Source organism: Bombus pascuorum, chromosome 10 (genome assembly GCF_905332965.1).
Source record: "Bombus pascuorum chromosome 10, iyBomPasc1.1, whole genome shotgun sequence".
NCBI classification, from domain to species: Eukaryota; Metazoa; Arthropoda; class Insecta; order Hymenoptera; family Apidae; genus Bombus; species Bombus pascuorum.
The window spans coordinates 10,181,039-10,199,102 of NC_083497.1; the positions used below are offsets into that span (position 1 = coordinate 10,181,039).

General features: G+C 29.9%; 4 protein-coding genes across 4 annotated transcripts; 3 read left to right on the forward strand and 1 right to left on the reverse strand.

Annotated features, from left to right (window-relative positions):
• The first annotated feature begins 7,277 nt into the window (after positions 1-7,277).
• Positions 7,278-8,706, forward strand: LOC132911239 (succinate dehydrogenase assembly factor 3, mitochondrial). Its single transcript, XM_060967716.1, has 2 exons — positions 7,278-7,611; positions 7,798-8,706. Exons 1-2 carry the CDS (start codon positions 7,435-7,437, stop codon positions 7,975-7,977), a joined length of 357 nt encoding a protein of 118 aa, XP_060823699.1. The 5' UTR covers positions 7,278-7,434; the 3' UTR covers positions 7,978-8,706.
• LOC132911236 (acyl-coenzyme A diphosphatase NUDT19-like) lies at positions 8,517-10,287 on the forward strand. The gene is made up of 5 exons (XM_060967712.1): positions 8,517-8,633; positions 8,855-9,197; positions 9,305-9,540; positions 9,626-9,784; positions 9,863-10,287. The coding sequence occupies exons 1-5, from the start codon at positions 8,553-8,555 to the stop codon at positions 10,139-10,141; spliced, it is 1,098 nt and encodes a 365-aa protein (XP_060823695.1). The 5' UTR covers positions 8,517-8,552; the 3' UTR covers positions 10,142-10,287.
• A 79-nt stretch (positions 10,288-10,366) lies between these two features.
• LOC132911234 (DNA primase large subunit-like) lies at positions 10,367-12,819 on the forward strand. Its single transcript, XM_060967710.1, has 8 exons — positions 10,367-10,482; positions 10,568-10,749; positions 10,875-11,212; positions 11,296-11,523; positions 11,600-11,734; positions 11,790-12,168; positions 12,234-12,395; positions 12,472-12,819. The coding sequence occupies exons 2-8, from the start codon at positions 10,596-10,598 to the stop codon at positions 12,741-12,743; spliced, it is 1,668 nt and encodes a 555-aa protein (XP_060823693.1). The 5' UTR covers positions 10,367-10,482; positions 10,568-10,595; the 3' UTR covers positions 12,744-12,819.
• On the reverse strand, positions 12,741-18,054 carry LOC132911235 (L-threonine 3-dehydrogenase, mitochondrial). Its single transcript, XM_060967711.1, has 5 exons — positions 14,881-18,054; positions 14,290-14,553; positions 13,735-13,995; positions 13,084-13,350; positions 12,741-13,012 (listed from the first exon to the last, which is right to left on the reverse strand). The coding sequence occupies exons 1-5, from the start codon at positions 15,035-15,037 to the stop codon at positions 12,852-12,854; spliced, it is 1,110 nt and encodes a 369-aa protein (XP_060823694.1). The 5' UTR covers positions 15,038-18,054; the 3' UTR covers positions 12,741-12,851.
• Between the last annotated feature and the right edge of the window lie 10 nt (positions 18,055-18,064).

Consider the following 18,064-nt stretch of genomic DNA (forward strand, 5'->3'; position numbering starts at 1 on the left):
TTTGGAGACCCACCCGATCCACGGCACCCATCCTCCCTGCCTTTTATTCAAATTTCATTCAATCTTATTATTTTCATTCAATCTACGTCTGCATAACGTACATACTTACTAAGTCCATTTTACAGACGTGATATAAATGAATTTTTTTTTCTATTTTAACCGAACGCGAAACTAAAATTAATACCATAAAGATATATCCTGAAATAGAAAAATATAAATTAACCCACATAATATATATGTATATACATATATAACTCTTCTTAAGACTCTTGAAAAATTGTAAAGTAGATACACCTTAAAATCATATCCTGAAACAGAAAAATATAATTAATCCACTTAATACATACACATTTAAAACTCTTACAAAAGACATATCATATAACAGAAAAATATAAATTAACCCATTTAATGTACATACATATAAAATCCTTCTTAAAACTAATGAAAAATTATATAAAGTACATATACCTTAAAATCATATTCTGAAACAGAAAAATATAATTAATCCACTTAATACACACACATTTAAAACTCTTACAAAAGACATATCATATAACAGAAAAATATAAATTAACCCATTTAATGGACATACATATAAAATCCTTCTTAAAACTAATGAAAAATTATATAAAGTACATATACCTTAAAATCATATCCTGAAACAGAAAAATATAAATTAACCCACTCAATACACAGACATTTAAACCCTTCTTAAAACTAACGAAAAATTGTATAAAGTAAGTATAACATAAAAGGCATATCCTGAAACAGAAAAATATAGTTCAAATAAAATATTAGCTCACCTAATATACATACATTAAAAACCTTTCTTAGGATTAATTAAAAAGTGCAAAGAATAGGAAGATATAAATAATCAACCACCAATACAAAGATATAAATAATCATGCACCAACACAAATTTCTACAGTTCTACAATACAATACATTAATATCTAAAAACTTGCCCAAATCTATCTAAAAATCTATTTTACTTTCCAAAACATGCAAAAAAAGAATGAAACACATTTTTTCTCACATTAAAAATTCCCTAAAAATTTTTTTGGACATAACACATTAAGATATGATATATTTGTATAATTTCATAATCATATAAACATTAGTACAAATAAACAAAGTGTAATAAACAAATATTTTTAACAGATTGTACTTTACATACTTTGTCCACATGTGATCATATAATTGTAACCTTTCATATGTGACCTGAAACAAATAAACAGATTCATGAAAAATACAGACAAGGGAAATTCTTATCAATAATCCTAAAGGAAGGCTTGAACAGATTTCAAATACTCTTTAAAATCACTCAAATAACAATTTTTTAGCAGAAAATCGGAAAATCTTAGTTTTATATATGATATTATTGGAATGAACATTAACATAAATATGAGTACAAATAAATGAGATGTAATAATATAAAAAAACGTAAAAAAATGTAACTGAAAGCTGAAACAGATAAGCATTTTTATACACATTAAATATAAAAAATTATATATAAACAAAATTTAATATCAATGGGTTAAATATTGATATAAATATAAGTAAAAGTAAATGATATATAAAACCTTACCAAATATTAGTAAAAAATGTAATTGAAAAACTGAAACAAACAACGTATGAATCATACAAAAATTTGATAAAGAAATTATAAAGAACCCGAATCTCTAACAAAAACTAAAATAATATTTGTCAAACTTTATACCTTGTTGTATTAGATAAATACTTGTTATATATTACATATATATATGTAGTACAAATAAATTTAATTGTAAGAAAGAATTGTTTATATTCATACTATTTTGAAAGTCATTAAAATTTTTTTATACAATAGTACAATTATTTAATATTAAATTGCAAAATATAATATGTGTTTGTATATATCTTTATAATACTTAATAAAATTATTGTAACTTAAAGATAACTAATATGGATAACCATAAATTCACTTTGAAGATATTGCAATGATGATTTTCTTCAATTTCAAAATCATGATTTAAAAAAAGAATATGTTATCATCTCGATACCGTGAGCATAGTGATAATAACCAAAGAGCAATCATAAATTAAAGTTCAAGTAATAAACTCAAGAATGACTTTGCATCAAATGATGGAAAACCATTCTTTAAAATCTTCGGCTTTCAGCCTCTTCTTTCTTCGAGTTTCTTGCATTAACCCCACTGGGTTCTATTTAAGTATTCTTAATTCCGATTTTTAAAAAATATAAAAAAAACGCGTTATTAAGTAACGCATATTATACCACGACCAACCATTAAAAGAATGTGCTGTTCGGTGTACAATATGGAAGACTTAATATGAATCTCTAAATAGAACCAATTTCACTAGTTATACTTCATTTTTCGTCCGGGTCTAGAACCGCGGGCGTACTTAAAATCTAGGTACGAACCATGATAATACATTGGAATCAATTAATGAAACATTAATCGATTCCACTTAAGTCCCAGGTGCAGATATATCACGCAATCTAATACTCCCAAAATACGAAATACTATTTTATCTGCTTTTCCTGGATCTACCTACTTATAATCTACATCACACATTCACACCAGAAGAGTATGCTACCTACCTACCCGGACCTATATTTAAAAAATGGCAAAACAGACATACCAACACACTCACTCCACGATTCTCACACATAACACCCAGGTGCAAATGCCTACACTAGAGAGATACGTCCCGGGACGCCTCCGTCACCCGAGCTTGTAGCATACAATCTTTCATACATTAAGTTACGTACCAATGCTGAAATCAACTGACAACCTTAACGAGTATTGTGACACATCATCATCGTATATATAAAGTATCTCATCTTATTTCATATATTCCTTAATGTGTTTCAAAGATTTCCTAAAATACTCTTTGTATATTTACATGTATGTTTTATTTATATAAATTATATAATAACTGTATCTCTTTGTAGTATCATTTTCACTTGTATCAGTTCATACAAATTTATATTTATACTTGTTCATATAATATCCATTCTAATTTATGTATACAATATACTTTAATAAGATATTTTGTATTTTTCATTTCAGATCTTAAGTTTCAGATTTTGAATTTAAATACAAATTCAAATTTCGTATTCATGTCTTTCCGTGAAATAATTAGTTTCTTTTATTTTATTAATACATCCGATGCAAATTCCATTCCAACTTAACCACACTCACACATATGGAACTTACATCGTACACAAACGCTAAGTATTGTCAGTTGCTAAGAGTGAATCTTACAAATAAAACCGTGTCCACCACCTATACCCATGAGAGGAGCACCTGAGCCCGCTCATAAGTTTAGGTAAAAAAAATGAACACGGCCACAATAAATAGCACATACCTTTATTGCATGCTGAAAATCCTAAGCTAAAAGAGCCATTAATAAAATTTCCAAACGAGCTAATTTTCTGTTATACATTTACTATTAAATAATGTCAAAAATTTAATAAAATGAAAGATATTAAAAAAATTTAATGAAAACTTTATTCAGTGAAATTTAATCTAGAGAAATGTAAGAAACATGTATTATTTATTTAATAATGTTCGTTCTTTATATCATTATATGTATTACACCCTTAGTCGATCCTATCACGAAGTAAATGTTTCGAAATATATTAAAAACATTTTAAATTATTACTTCGGTATTAGAATCTAACTATCGCGAATTGTCTTCTTGCTCATTATATTATTTTACATGTAAAATTTACTTATTTTTATTTAATTTTATTTATTTGCAATATAAATATATATTTTTATTTCTTTATAAAGATATATGTATCTTTACATATATATTCATTATTTTTATATTTTATTTCATCTTTATAAGACACGATTAGCATAAAATATATTCAACGGAAGAAGGAAATATTTTTCATGAAATCGGAGGATCATCCGACTTCTGCTCTAATGATTTGCAAAAAAGAAACAAGAAGACCTCCTAGCCTCAGCTAATAAATATAAAACACAATACAAAAAGTATTTAATAAACATTGATACACGAGATGACCATCTTATTCTCGTGATCACTATGCTCACGCGCGAACAAATAAGAAATCTTTGAAGTAAAACTCACCGTCCGCTGAGTATATCTGTGTCCGTGTCCGCACGTCGATTGGTCGAAGTTGAAATTTGAGATGTATCACCAGATCAAGCAGTAAAAAACAGCACTGCACCAAAAATAAAAAGGAATCAGTAGAAACTAGAGCCTTCTAAAGTAACCTTCAATGTGTTCGTTAAATTTGTTTTTAAAAACTTACATTTATTGCTAGTATGGACTGCAACGCTTAATGATGCAGAATACTCCTAATTTGTGTTAATTTTCCTGTAATAAAAGCATGAATTTTTTACAGTATTAGATCGAATGGAGAAGTAGTAGATAATGTTATTTATTTACAACAAAGGAAATAAACTTACAATTACATGTAGCATACATCCATGGACATCGACCAGTACTTGATTAACTTTTTCGATTATTTCCTGAAACAAATTACAAGAAAGAAAATATTAATGAACTGTAAAACTAATTAAATAATTGGGAAAGTAATATTGTTTTTAGATACTTACAGGCTTCTTCATCGGAGTAAAACCCGAAGGAGATCCTCTCCTCAGCCAAACTTGATTCTAATTTCGCGACGCGACCAAAGCACATACTTTTTTATAAACTTACGACGCGATTAAAATATTAAATGTCGAACAAACACTGAATCTACTATTGCGTTATTATTCAAGTAAAAATTACGAGCTACGGTGCTCAGAAAAAGAAAGTATTTATTCCACGTACAAACACTGACTCTACGATCGCATTACGCACAATCAAAAAACAAAATTTCCTGAAAGAGATAAGTATTAAGGGGGGAACAAGGGAAACATACATAGAACACACATTTTTATCAAATATTTCTGTTTTTGTTATACATACATACATATGTTTATGATAAAACATTGATATAAAAGTATAGAAAACCATCATTGCAACAAATTATTAACAATCAATAAATAATTATTATTTATAACATTTTATATACCTTAGAAAAACTTTATTTTGTTTATTATATTAACTTATTTAATAAAAATCAATGATCTTTCTAATTTATTGAAAAAGTGTAATGGATAAAATTAATAAAAAATTATATAAACTATCCAATGATATATGATAAAGAAAATTCTAGATGCAGTGTTGTATTCATTATTTGTACTATATATAAAAAATCTTTTCGCATATTAAATAAAATATTTTATAGCTGAATCTTTTACTCACACATCTGAACCAATTTCAAAGAAATAGCCAATTTCATATTATTTTACCCAACAGGCAGGTATTCGATCTTCATTAAAAATTCTATAAAAAAGAATAATAATAATGTTGTTTACATACAATTGATATTTGACACGATTTATAATTCTTTTTACATTTTAATAATTTTCTTTTTCTGACGACCATTTATGAAAAATAGAAAATTTTTAATTTGATAAGAAAAAACGAAAAGTCGTTATGTTAAATCCTTCAAAATTTTTTTACAAAAAACAATTATCTATTTCATCTCAATCTCTTAATTCAAACAATGTAATAGACAAGCACAAAAAAATTATAATAGTATTATTACAAAAAATGTTAAAAAATGAAATTTCAACTGACGCCTTTTATAATTCAATAATAAATTTTGATTAAAAATGCATCAAAATGCTAATCTTACACATTTTCTGCCACTATTTAAATAAACAACTAACATTTATCATAAAATATATTTGAAAAGAATATTCGTAATCATTACCGAAAAAGAGAACTTTTCAAAATGGACGCCAAAGTATAAAATGTTCTAATGTTAAAACTAACAATGGCCAAAACGACTTTTCCATGCGAAAAGATCGTTGAACCCCGTAGACATCGGTAAATAAAAAATTAATTTTCAACATAAAATTATAGCTTCTAATTGCTCCAAAGACTCGTTTTATATTGAAACGAATCAAAATTAACAGAAATATGCATTATTTTCAAGAAATTATGAAAAATAGTGAAGTTATGTCTTTATACCATAAGAAGATTGGAGAACGCATCACCAATTTTCTTTACTACGGTAAACTAAAAAGAAAAACTGAATTTTATGAATAAAATTGCTTACCTAGGTTTCTTAATATCTCTTTTCTTCTTTCTATGACCGCTGAGACCACATAATGAAAAATAGGATTGTAAAATTAATACGTTAAATCGGATTAATTATTTAAGTGTCTCAACAGGATGAGGGTGCAATGACGAATGAGCGGCAATAAAGAAGTAGCCAGAAGGATTCAATAGATCCACCTGATTGGTCAATAAAAGCGCGGCAGGGGGGGGGGGGTTTGCACAATATTCCTCGAAATATACAGTAAAACTACATATTCTAACATAAGTCATAAAAATTCTAAACCGATTATTTTTGTACATAATTTAATCAAAACCATTATCTTTAGTAATTCACTCAGAGTATTCGTTCTCACTTCATTGTTCTCTATGATGAACTAAAAAAGTTATAAAAACATATAACGTTCTAAATTGAAAAATGTTAAAAGACAGGTGATTGGTACTAAAGTTTAATCATCGTTATTGGTCGAAATATTCGCGGGGATCCTGCCTAAAAACATAGGCGCAGAAAGTAATTATTTCAATCATCTCCATTTAATTTTTGTTTTAATTATTTCAATTTAAGAATAAATATTAACAAAGATTTAATAAAAATTGTATCAAACGTTGTAAAAAAAAGTTTAAATTATACGGATTAAACTTTGATTATGTTTCGGAACTTTTTATCGTTTTAAGAAACATTGCAATTTTCGCGCTAAAATTTTAAGTCTTAAAGAACATAATATCTATATTTTAAGAATTTGAGTTCTTATTAATATCCAATAATTGAAAACGTTATTACATGCACATGGTACGATATGTATCATACTATTTTTTTGGACTATAATATTTTAATTTTGTTACATTATATAGATCTCCTTATGATAGGGAATCATTGTTTTAAATTTCGATTGTATCAAATCTACTGGTATTTCAAATATTTCTAAGTACCTATTAAAGTATTTTAATTTATGTCTTGAACAAAGTGCACTGTAAAATTCAGCAAAACAGTAATTATCGGAACATTATATCAAAATATGTCATTAATTTTGCTTTGTAATCATTTTTCATTACAATAGATCCAATAATTTGATAATGTATATATAGTTTACATAATATTATAAATAAGTGCACACATATACAATCTTTCTTTCCTCCATACTTACAAAGAGTTATATGGTATTTGACGTCTGATTCTAATATCTCTTATTTAATAAAATTTGTTTTTCGATAAAGTTGATATTGAAAAAAATTTATGCAAACATTCAATTAGCATGCATAGATGACATTCTTCCAATAAATAAATTATGTCCAATTTATCTCATGTACAACGTGTTAGAATATTGTATAAAGCAATTTTAAGGTTACATCGTGGTTTACCAGCTGAAATTCAAGCTGTAGGAACCAGTTATGTTCAAGATGAGTTCAGAAGACATAAAAATTGTGATGAAGCTACAGCAGCTATATTTTTGAAGGAATGGACAGTGAGTAATATTAAAAATTTTAGTCCAATACTTCTCTAACATAATTATATAGGTTATCTTTTACCCTCTATTGTAATATAATGTATTGATATAAGTATGGAAAATATGAATTAAATTGATATTTTGTCTTTAATAGCTAAAAATTATGTTGACTAACATGAATAATGAAATTACTTTATTTCGCAGGAGTATGCTATAATGCTTACTAAACAACTTGGACTAAAAGGGCCTCATACAGCTAAACCTCTAGGTAAAAATTTAAAAGAAGAAGATTTAGACAAATTTAGGAATGAACAAATGTATCAATTGTATGAGCTAATGATTGCAGCTACTGGTAAAACTAATAATGATGGAGAAGACAAATAGTTTATTATCGCTACAATGTCAAAGTACTTCATATTTTATAGTTTTTGAGATATGTAATATTACATATCATAGTGTATTATAAATGTAATTGTAATTTACTCATATCATTATTTATGTACATAAGCAATCCATAAAAATTTAGGCTTGAGCAAGATACCTTAAAATAATACTCATTAACACTAGTACCTATTAGACTTGTACATAAAGTGTATTAAATATTAGTGTACTATAACGTATTTAATGTTGTAAAAAATATAAAATATTACAATAAAGAAATTACAGAGTGCAGAAAAAAGAAAACAATGTTTAACAACTTAATTACATTACAAAGCTTTACAATATATATAAAAATACAATATATATCAAAAAAGATGATATCACTCATTTGATGATTCATTTATTTTGTTACTGAAGATTATCTTCTTTAGATCGTATACATATACAGATATAGTCAATTAGGTTATAAGTTATAAGTACATCTTGTGGGATCACATAACCTTGTAAATTGTTCTTTTTATTAAAAAATTTCATAAATTACAAACATTAGCATAAAATCAAAGTACGTTAATAAAAAAATGAAAGCGTGGAAAGAGTCTGCTAGCTTAATATTAGCTGCACGTCAAACACAAAGATATATTCGCCCGTCTTCTACAAAAGTAAGTTTGATTAAAGTATTTATAATTAAATGTTGCTTTGATCATTATTCTTATTATTGTATTAAAAAGAAAATAATAAAATATAACCAAGTTTAAGGTTATGAATATAATATCGATAATCGAATCGTACTTTATACACCGAAATCGTTCTTTGATTTATATTTTTTGTCAGAAAAGTAGCTATTAAATACTACATTCAAAGTTCGGATAATAATATCTAGTTTCAGTATAATTACAATCTACTATGTCTAAAACGTCATCGGAATTCTAAGTTCTGGCCAAATACATATGTATTTCCTGGAGGAGTAATAGATCCATCCGATGCTGATTTAAAATGGCACAATATTTATTCCGCCTTCGGTTTTAATGACAGTAGTTTCAAATCTTTGAGTCCAAATGCTCCAAACCGTCCTCGAATTTTCAAATTTAAACCAAATGAATTACCAAGAGAAGTTTCATTACGAATTACTGCAATTCGTGAGACTTTCGAAGAATCTGGTATACTTCTTTGCAAACAATCACGAGAAGAGATGACTGATCTTGGTTGGGTCCAACACATAAAAAGTAATTTGTTTGATAATGTTTCTATCACAAAAATAAAATCTGTTTTGTTAAAGTAGATAAATGACAATTTTCTCTTTTGTCCATTTTTATTTCTGGTCCCTTCTTAGTTTCTGAAAGTGAATTATATAATTGGCAAACAAGGGTGCACAACGATGCCAGAGAATTTTATACATTGTGCAAAAATTTTAACTGTTATCCAGATATATGGTCTCTTTATGAATGGAGTAATTGGTTAACACCAACTTATTTTATTGGTCGACGTTATGATACTGCTTTTTATTTAGCTTGTATTGCAAGTATGCCTCAAACCATTTATGAGATTACAGAAATGGAAGATGTCAAAGTAAGATTGTGATAATCAAATGTCATACATCAGTATAATATAATATAATATGACATATATATATAATATTCTTTTTTAAATTTAGTGGGACATGCCCGGGAATTTTTTATTTTCATCGCCTGATGCTCTATTTCCCCCTCCTCAACAGTACGAAATTGCAAGAATAGCAAAGTTCGAAAGCATACATAATTTACTAGATTTCGCAGTCGATCGTGGTAAAATGGGCGTGCTCTTAAATTTACCAGTATGTAAAAGAACTTGAAAAAAACTCATTCTAATACTTAAGAAATGATTTTAAAATAATACATATGTATATTATTAGATACAGGTAGAATTACAAGATGGAAAAGTACACGTTTTACCAGGTGATTCGATGTATCCAAATAAAGTCAATTTACTTGACAAACAAATTATTGATAGAACCGATATCACTATCTCTGAATTTCGAGACATATCTCCCATAAAAAATAGAATGGAATTTTTCAATCTGCAAGTGAAAGAGCTTTATGTTCAAAATTTTGATAGCGCCGATGGCCATTTAGCTCCCCTTCAATTAAAAAATGTTTCTATTGCAGTGGCACGTAAGAATTCTAAACTATAATACATGTATTTAATGATGTACAGTCCTCTTTTAATATACATTCTTACTGCATGCTAGACTGTAACTAAGAATCACATTTTTCTATATCAAAATACTGACGATTGTATATTAATTTTTAATAAATATATATTGATATTTTTCATAATTTTCTACGTCTAAACACATATTACAATTTTTTAACGAACACAATATTCTTTTTTATGCATTACCTTCCCTATTGAACAGTTTCGATCGAAAAATAGCGGGAAAAAAGCGCGGGAAAGATAGTGCTATAGTAATGGCTGCTTAAGTGCCTTAACGTTAAATTGATCATATGCAACGAATAAAGTATCGTTAATTAGGTATGTGTTTACCTATCAGTAATTTTATTAATTGTAATTATTATATAAATAAATAATAAATTTATAAATGTATTTGATATGACAGGTAGAGTGGATATATTTATTTTCAAAAAATGGAATATACTAAAAGAAGGCGATATGCAATTAAAGTGAAAAGTAATGATCTTGAGGATATCTATCCTCATGATCTACAAATGTATGATTTTCCTCCAAGAGGTGAAGTACTACTTACAGAATTTGAACAATTGGCTAAAGAAAGGTTAAGACGTGAGTATTATGGAATGTCATGATTAATTTACTATTTAATAATTGTTTCTTTCTATATTTATAAAATTTAAGAGTCGTGTATCAAAATAGTTCCGCTGTACATAACTACATGTAATTTTTTATAGTTTTATTACACATTGAAAACAATGCAAATAGAACAGATTTTAAGACATTAGAAGAACGTAAACAAAATCTAAACACAGCTTTAACTAAAGATGGACTTAAATATTATGCACATCTTTTGTATGCAAAGGGATGCAAAACACCGACAGAAACAGATTTACAATATAGAAGAAAGGATCATGTATCACATTTTATATTGAGACTATCACATTGTTTTGAGCCAGATAACCAAACATGGTTTATTAATCAAGAAGTAGAGTTTTTTAAATTAAGATTCAACTCATTAGATAAAGAAGGAGTAGAAAAGTTACTTAGTATGCATAAAATTGATTGCCAGCAAGTAAGAAATAAAATCAGTAAAATAAAATATAAATTGATTATTAATAATTTTATGATTGTTATCTTTAATGTTATTTTTCTAAGATTACATCAGAAGAAAAAGATGAACTTAGGGAAGAACTCGGTTCGTCTACCGCAAAAGTAAAAAATGTTGATATGACAGAGTTTTATAAAGTGCCCTTTCAAAAAGTCACTGATTTAATTAGATCACGCAGGGTTTATATGAATCAAGGAATAGCATTTATTCCACAAACTGACTTAGTATCTTTGTTTGTTTCTTGTTTTAGGAAAAATTTAGTTGATGGTATGCCAGTAAGTTTCCTTTATTATATTAATTAACCAAATGCTGTTTAAAGTGTGATTAATTTGATTCTGTTTTCAACATTAGGAGGCAAGAATGTCTGTTGGACGTATGTATGGTGATGAAAGAATAGCCTCGTGTCTCAAATCTGTACATAATGTTTCTGATAGGACAACTGTTCTTTGGACTAGTGCTGCTACACCTGTAGATAAGTTGGATGAGGTAATTAATTTATTTCTCATAATCTTACATTTGTATAATATTACATAATTTTCAGTTATCGAAAACTTCATATCCTTTGTGCATGAGAGTGTTACACGAAGCACTTAGAACTCACCACCACCTAAAAAACAGTGGGCGCATTCAGTATGGTTTATTTATAAAAGGTATAGGAGTAACATTGGAAGATGCTTTATCCTTCTGGAAAACCGAATTCACAAAGAAAATTGACCCAGGAAAATTTGATAAAGAATATGCGTATACTATAAGGCATACTTATGGTAAAGAGGGTAAACAAACAAATTACACTCCTCTTGGGTGTACAAAAATTATATCTTCTGCTGTAAGTGCTGGAGAATATCATGGTTGTCCATTTAAACACATGGATCAAGGATCATTGAGACAAAAATTATTTAATTATGGTGTAACTGCAGCAAGTAAGAATATTGTTCTTTTACTTATAAATTCTAAGGAATGATACCTACAATCTTGTATACTTCAGGTATTAATGAAATAACAGACCTTGCCAAAGAACAAAATTACTTTGGTGCTTGTACAGCATATTTTGAATTTATACATGATCGTTTACCAGATAAACCTATTAATCATCCAAATGTATATTTCATGGAAAGTCGTGCCATATTGTCTAAGGATAATGCAACAGGTGCAATAGTATTTCATATTAGGGATATATATAGGAATTATCTTAACAAATAAACTTATTTTTATTTTATATGCAGAACCTGAAAACAAAGAAAGACCCTCACAAAGTGGGAGGCATAATATTGGTAGTCCTGGAATTGGTACTCCCCGAAGTATCGATAGAAATGTTAGTACACCTTTAAGAAGTGCAATGACACCTTCGAGAAGTATAGATAGAGGTTCCACACCATCGAGAACAATGGCAAGAACGAACTCGACCCCGACAAGAGCTGCTAGATTAACCCCAAAAAGGATCGAAAGTCATCTCAATGATGATGATATCGCTCAATTAATGAGTGAAGACATGTGAAGTATAAAAATATATTTGCTAAACTTTGTATCGTGTTTTTGTTATAAAATAAATAATATTTTTATATCTTGGCTAATTTATATCAATTATTTCCTAAATGATTTTACATTATACATAACTATTGACCTCCTTTAATGATCTTTTATTTGACATATTTCTTTTCACATCGCGAATCATTGATTCCACGAGTTTTTCCAGGTTGTATTTATGTCGCCAACCCCAGTCCCGACGCGCTTCACTATCATCAAAAACTTGAGGCCAGCTTTCAGCTAAAATGTGAACAGTATATTATCTTCTTACATATCGATACTAATATATGTATTGTATGTTATAGACCAACCAATATATTGTCTTGCATCCGGCTTATACGAAATCTTTAAATCAGGTACGTGCTTTTTAAGTTCATTAAATAATTCTTCAGGCGTGAAACTCATGGCAGTAACATTGTATACTCTTCTTTGTAATTGTTCGTTTGGAGCGTTTAAAAACTGAAAAAGTGCTGATAAGCAATCCTCAATATAAATCATTGGTAATCTGGTATAAGGTTCTAAATAACATTCGTATTTTTTAGCAAATAATCCTTCATGGAAAACTGCGACTGCGTAGTCTGCAAAAAAAAAAAAAAAACAATGTATATACAATATCGTACAATTATTAATTACCTACAGAATATTACTTTTTATTACAAATTATGGTTTTATTTATCATGTGATGTTTCTGTTTTAAGATTTACGCTTCAGGAAGCAAGGGAAACACAAGAAGCGATCTCACGGTTCATGATCAAGAGACGCTCAACAATTTACTAATACCATTGTCCTTAAAAACCAATGAATTGCGTTATTATGTTGTTATTCTAATCATGATGCTCCATTTCTTGATACAGGAAAATATTTTTATAATACAATTTTATTCTTTATAAATAAAAAATAATAAACAATGTAGGAGAGAGAATAAGGAGTAAAAAATGAATAAAATATGATAAAAAATACACCTGTGGTACCACCACCTGGTGGGTCACTGCTAATGACTCCCGGAAATCGAAGACAGCGGAAGTCAAGCCCGAATCTGTGATGATAATATTCACCTAATAACTCAGCATGGACTTTGCTAACACCATAAATTGTTCGTGGACGCTGAATAGTTACATTTGGAGTAGGATTCCGTGGTGAATCTGGTCCAAAGGCTCCGATTGTTGATGGAATGAATATTCTTAATTTATACTGCTTTGCCAGTTCAATCACATTGTGCATTCCTAAGAAAGAACATTAATTTCTTATAGAACTTTCCCTTAAACTATAAGTTTAGCTTAAAGATTTTTACACTTTTTTCGGTTTAAGTTTTTACGTTTCGAATAACAATTCTACTTGTCTTATTGCACGAAGATTTTTTTCAACGATATCTAAGAAAGTTACTTTCTCTCGTTTACTTTCTTTTATGACTACGTTAACAATATAATTGTTATCACAATGACAGATTCACTTGATGCGACATTCCATTTCATCGAAATATTGTCTATCTTATCGTAAAACTTGAAACATTATGTTACCTTCTATATTGACTCTCACTGCTAAAGGAACATTCTGCTCTCCTACAGCGCTAAGAAGAGCGCTAAAATGAATTAGCCAGTCGATTCTGTAATTGACCACAATTTTTTGAAGCCCTTTAAAATCGAGAATATCAGCAAAAATGAACGGTCCGTTGGATAAATTTTCTTCTGTCGGTTTGATTATGTCAGATAATATCACGTTTTCGCTTCCATATTTTTTACGAAGTAGTTTCGCACACTCAGTACCCAGTTGCCCGAGACCACCTTATAAAAATATAAATATAGCGTAAATGTTGAGTAGATTTTTATTAATAACGATTAATGTACAGGAAGAACACGTTATTTTTTTTGTTCTTTTTAATTCAGAATAAGTAAAAAGCGAATATTTTTATGTAAATGTAAAGTCGTGACTGTCTATTCTTCAACAATTAAATAATTTGCCTGCTTTTATTCCTCAGATTTTCAGATAAGCTAAGTTACATGTATACATATGTGTATCTTTTTCTTGGAGCATTGCCATGAAAATTCTATGATATGTAACAAGGCCAACTGGTTTTAAAAGCCCTAACTGGTTTCGTAAAACATACTCACCAGTAATAAGTATCCTTGGTGATCTTTCGGTAGTATACGATCTATTGATCCCAGTTTTTCTAATTTCCCGCGACGTACAATTGTTTGTAATGTGATAATGTCTTAAAGTATTTCTTGCGAACCACTGAGAAGTTTTTGAAAAATTCTTGCACCACATATCTCGGGATTCGAAAGAAAAATTTTAGTGATGGAAGGAGCGATGATTCTTTTTATCGAAAGAAAATTACTTCTATATGTTTTTTCAATTACAGCAGAGTCATATGAACTCAAAAAGGAAAATAGCTCGAGGAAGAAACTTTTATCCGGATAAAAAGACGTGATTCTCAAAGAACCATGGAAAATTGGGGACCTTTCTCGACTCGATCACGATAAACAACTGCCTTAGGCTGGCATAATCACGCAATATTATAGAGAAACCAGTTGTAACACGGATTAGTTCTTTAACTTGTGTTGGTGCATCTATAAGTATAGGACTCTCTGATCAATGATAATTCTATCCCAATAAGATGCCTGTTCGTCTCTGTAATCTGCCATTAATTTTACAAAAATTTATCGATTATTAATAGAAATTAAATATTATTATGTATCCTTTAACTATATGTTTCCAATACTTGAAAATTGTATCTTTCAGGCAGACGTACATACCAAAAGCAATTCACTTTTTTACGTATTCAACTATTCAGATACCAGTCCTGGATGAATGGTAATCGCATACCGATTAGCTAGAGAGGAATGGAAATTTTCTGCAGTATTACATATTTCGAATCTAACTAATGCATGTTTCCTGCATTTAAAAAAAAAGTGAATAAGAGAAGACGGAACTCGTGTCATCTGGACTGGAACACATTTAGCTGCACGTTCCTAGGAAAATCATGGAAATCGTGATTCTTGTCGATTTAAGTCGAAGAATTGTCGAACATCATGACAAATAGAATTTATTTACAGTAAAAGAATAAAATCAAGTAGTATGGAAACATTAATTTCTTTCAAGCTTCAATTTTACTGGATCTTTGCAATGCTTATGAAATATCCTCTATAATTGTATGTTAATTACAGCTTCTTGAAAATCTTTTGACATGCTCGAAGTGCAGAAACATTTAAAAACGGGTGATCTTAAATCTGGAATTTGTCAAATTTGGTACGTATGGTAGAGATTTGGTGGAAAGGGAAGAATTTCCTGGAAGCGTGCCTTCACGGTGGTTGGACACGGCACTTCGCAATTCTCTTTTCGTCCCGCTCGCCATCACCCACGCCACAGTCATCTTCTCCCCTCGACTTTGTGCATCAGCACGCTTTGCACAAAACTTCTTCGTGTAGTTAGCCCGTATCTGTTCGTAACGAGCGCACCGACGCTCTAGCTTTTCGAAACAACGTCAAAACACGTGACGTGTTATTTTTTTATTTGTGAACAAACAGTGCTGTTTAATCCCTTGCTCAAGATAGTACAGTTTTACGGAAACCATCGAAATTCTAAGAGGACGAGAACGTTCCCATTCCCAGAAATAAGTCGAGACTTTTGGCGAGTTAAACGGAGTCAAAAGGTAGGAATGGTCGAACAGACAGAAGGGTTGGATAGTTTCATTTTTTCAGATGGTCACGTCAAAGAATAATTTCGTCGTGGATAGTAGTAGATACATATATGTATGGAATAACATTGTTTTTATTATTCAACGTTGTTTCAATTCGCTTGCAACCAATTTTAAAGTCGCATAATTCCATGTAGTTACACTTGGTGTGGTTTAAAGGGAACCCGAGCCAAGAAAGAAAACGAAAGAAGCGTAGCTATATCACTTTCACTAGTATCACATACGATCGCTGTGATTCGATGGTAGTTATAGACGATAACGATTGCAATAGAAGAGGTGCTGCACCTGTATCGATTGTACACATTGTAATTTACCACTAGTAGATCACACAACGAAGGATTATGTCAACTGTTTGCAGAATCAGCTCGAGTCACGCGAAGACCCGTTTTGTCAGGGAATGTCCATAGAAAAGACTCGTTTGTTTAGTATCAAGTCGAATTCAATAGTTTAATTTGAAAGTTCACTGAACGATGAAAAGCGATTTCCTAACAATCAGGTAGTCTAGTTTCGAGCAATGCAAATGCAATCACGCGAGTGTAACGACCTGTATACCTCAATTCTGATTTGCTCCCTTAAATTTTCAACGAAGTACGCGGTATAAATCGGCCTTTCCAACTGACACATGGATCTTTAATTAAACCTTTCTTTATTAATGATCATCGTGATATCGACATTCTTTATGTCTGACTGCTTTTCCAGGTCGTTCGATTGTTCCTACTTACGGAAGGCGCATTATGAAACACACGTGGTCACCCGTGACACTATCCTCGAAGAACACCTTTGTTTTCATTCTATCAGATAGAGTAAAAAGACTTTCCTCTTCCGTATCGATTCCCTTAAGTCAGTGCTTTGCTTCAATGCTCCATTCTTTAAGTCGTTCGACGACACGATAAGACGTCGAAGTATATTTAAGCATCGTTCGTGACATATGCTTCGCATTTTGAAACACTATGCTGTTTGTTGCAATTAATACAAACATTTTAATTTGGTCGCGAGAGATATAATATAGCTATGTCGTGTAATTTTGTGGCGATGGTAATTATTGCGGGCAAAGATTGTCCTAGCGGTCTTTAGCTTTGCTTACGGTACGAAGCATTAATTTTGTCGTCTACGACCGTGACGTGTAGACAGTACGTATACACATATATCTATCGTGCGTCCTTTGATTTACGCATAGAAAATACCGTGACATCCAAGGGCGGTTTAACACTCGATGATCACAACCAGTTTTACAAAGAAACGAACGCGTGTTACGCTTTTATAATTTTAAAAAGAAGGAAAAATTGTTGGTTGCGCGTTAGAGATTAAATCATTTTTCCAGAAGATGTGGGACTGGTATTTAAGGTCGTAGACCAAGATCCAAATGCGCTATGGTTAAACTACCGTGGGGTGGAAACCTCTTTATAACTGGCTGGTTCCTGACACTGTTCTGTATCAGTGTCAGTGCTCAGTTAGGTTCAGAGTACGGATGTCCTACTCAGGAGAGGATTCTACCTTGCAGATGTTCTACTCGTGACATGGAGATTCAAATATGGCAAGTGTCGTACTACAAATATGGGGAAAAACCAGTCGGATGAAATTTATTCCTTATATGTCAA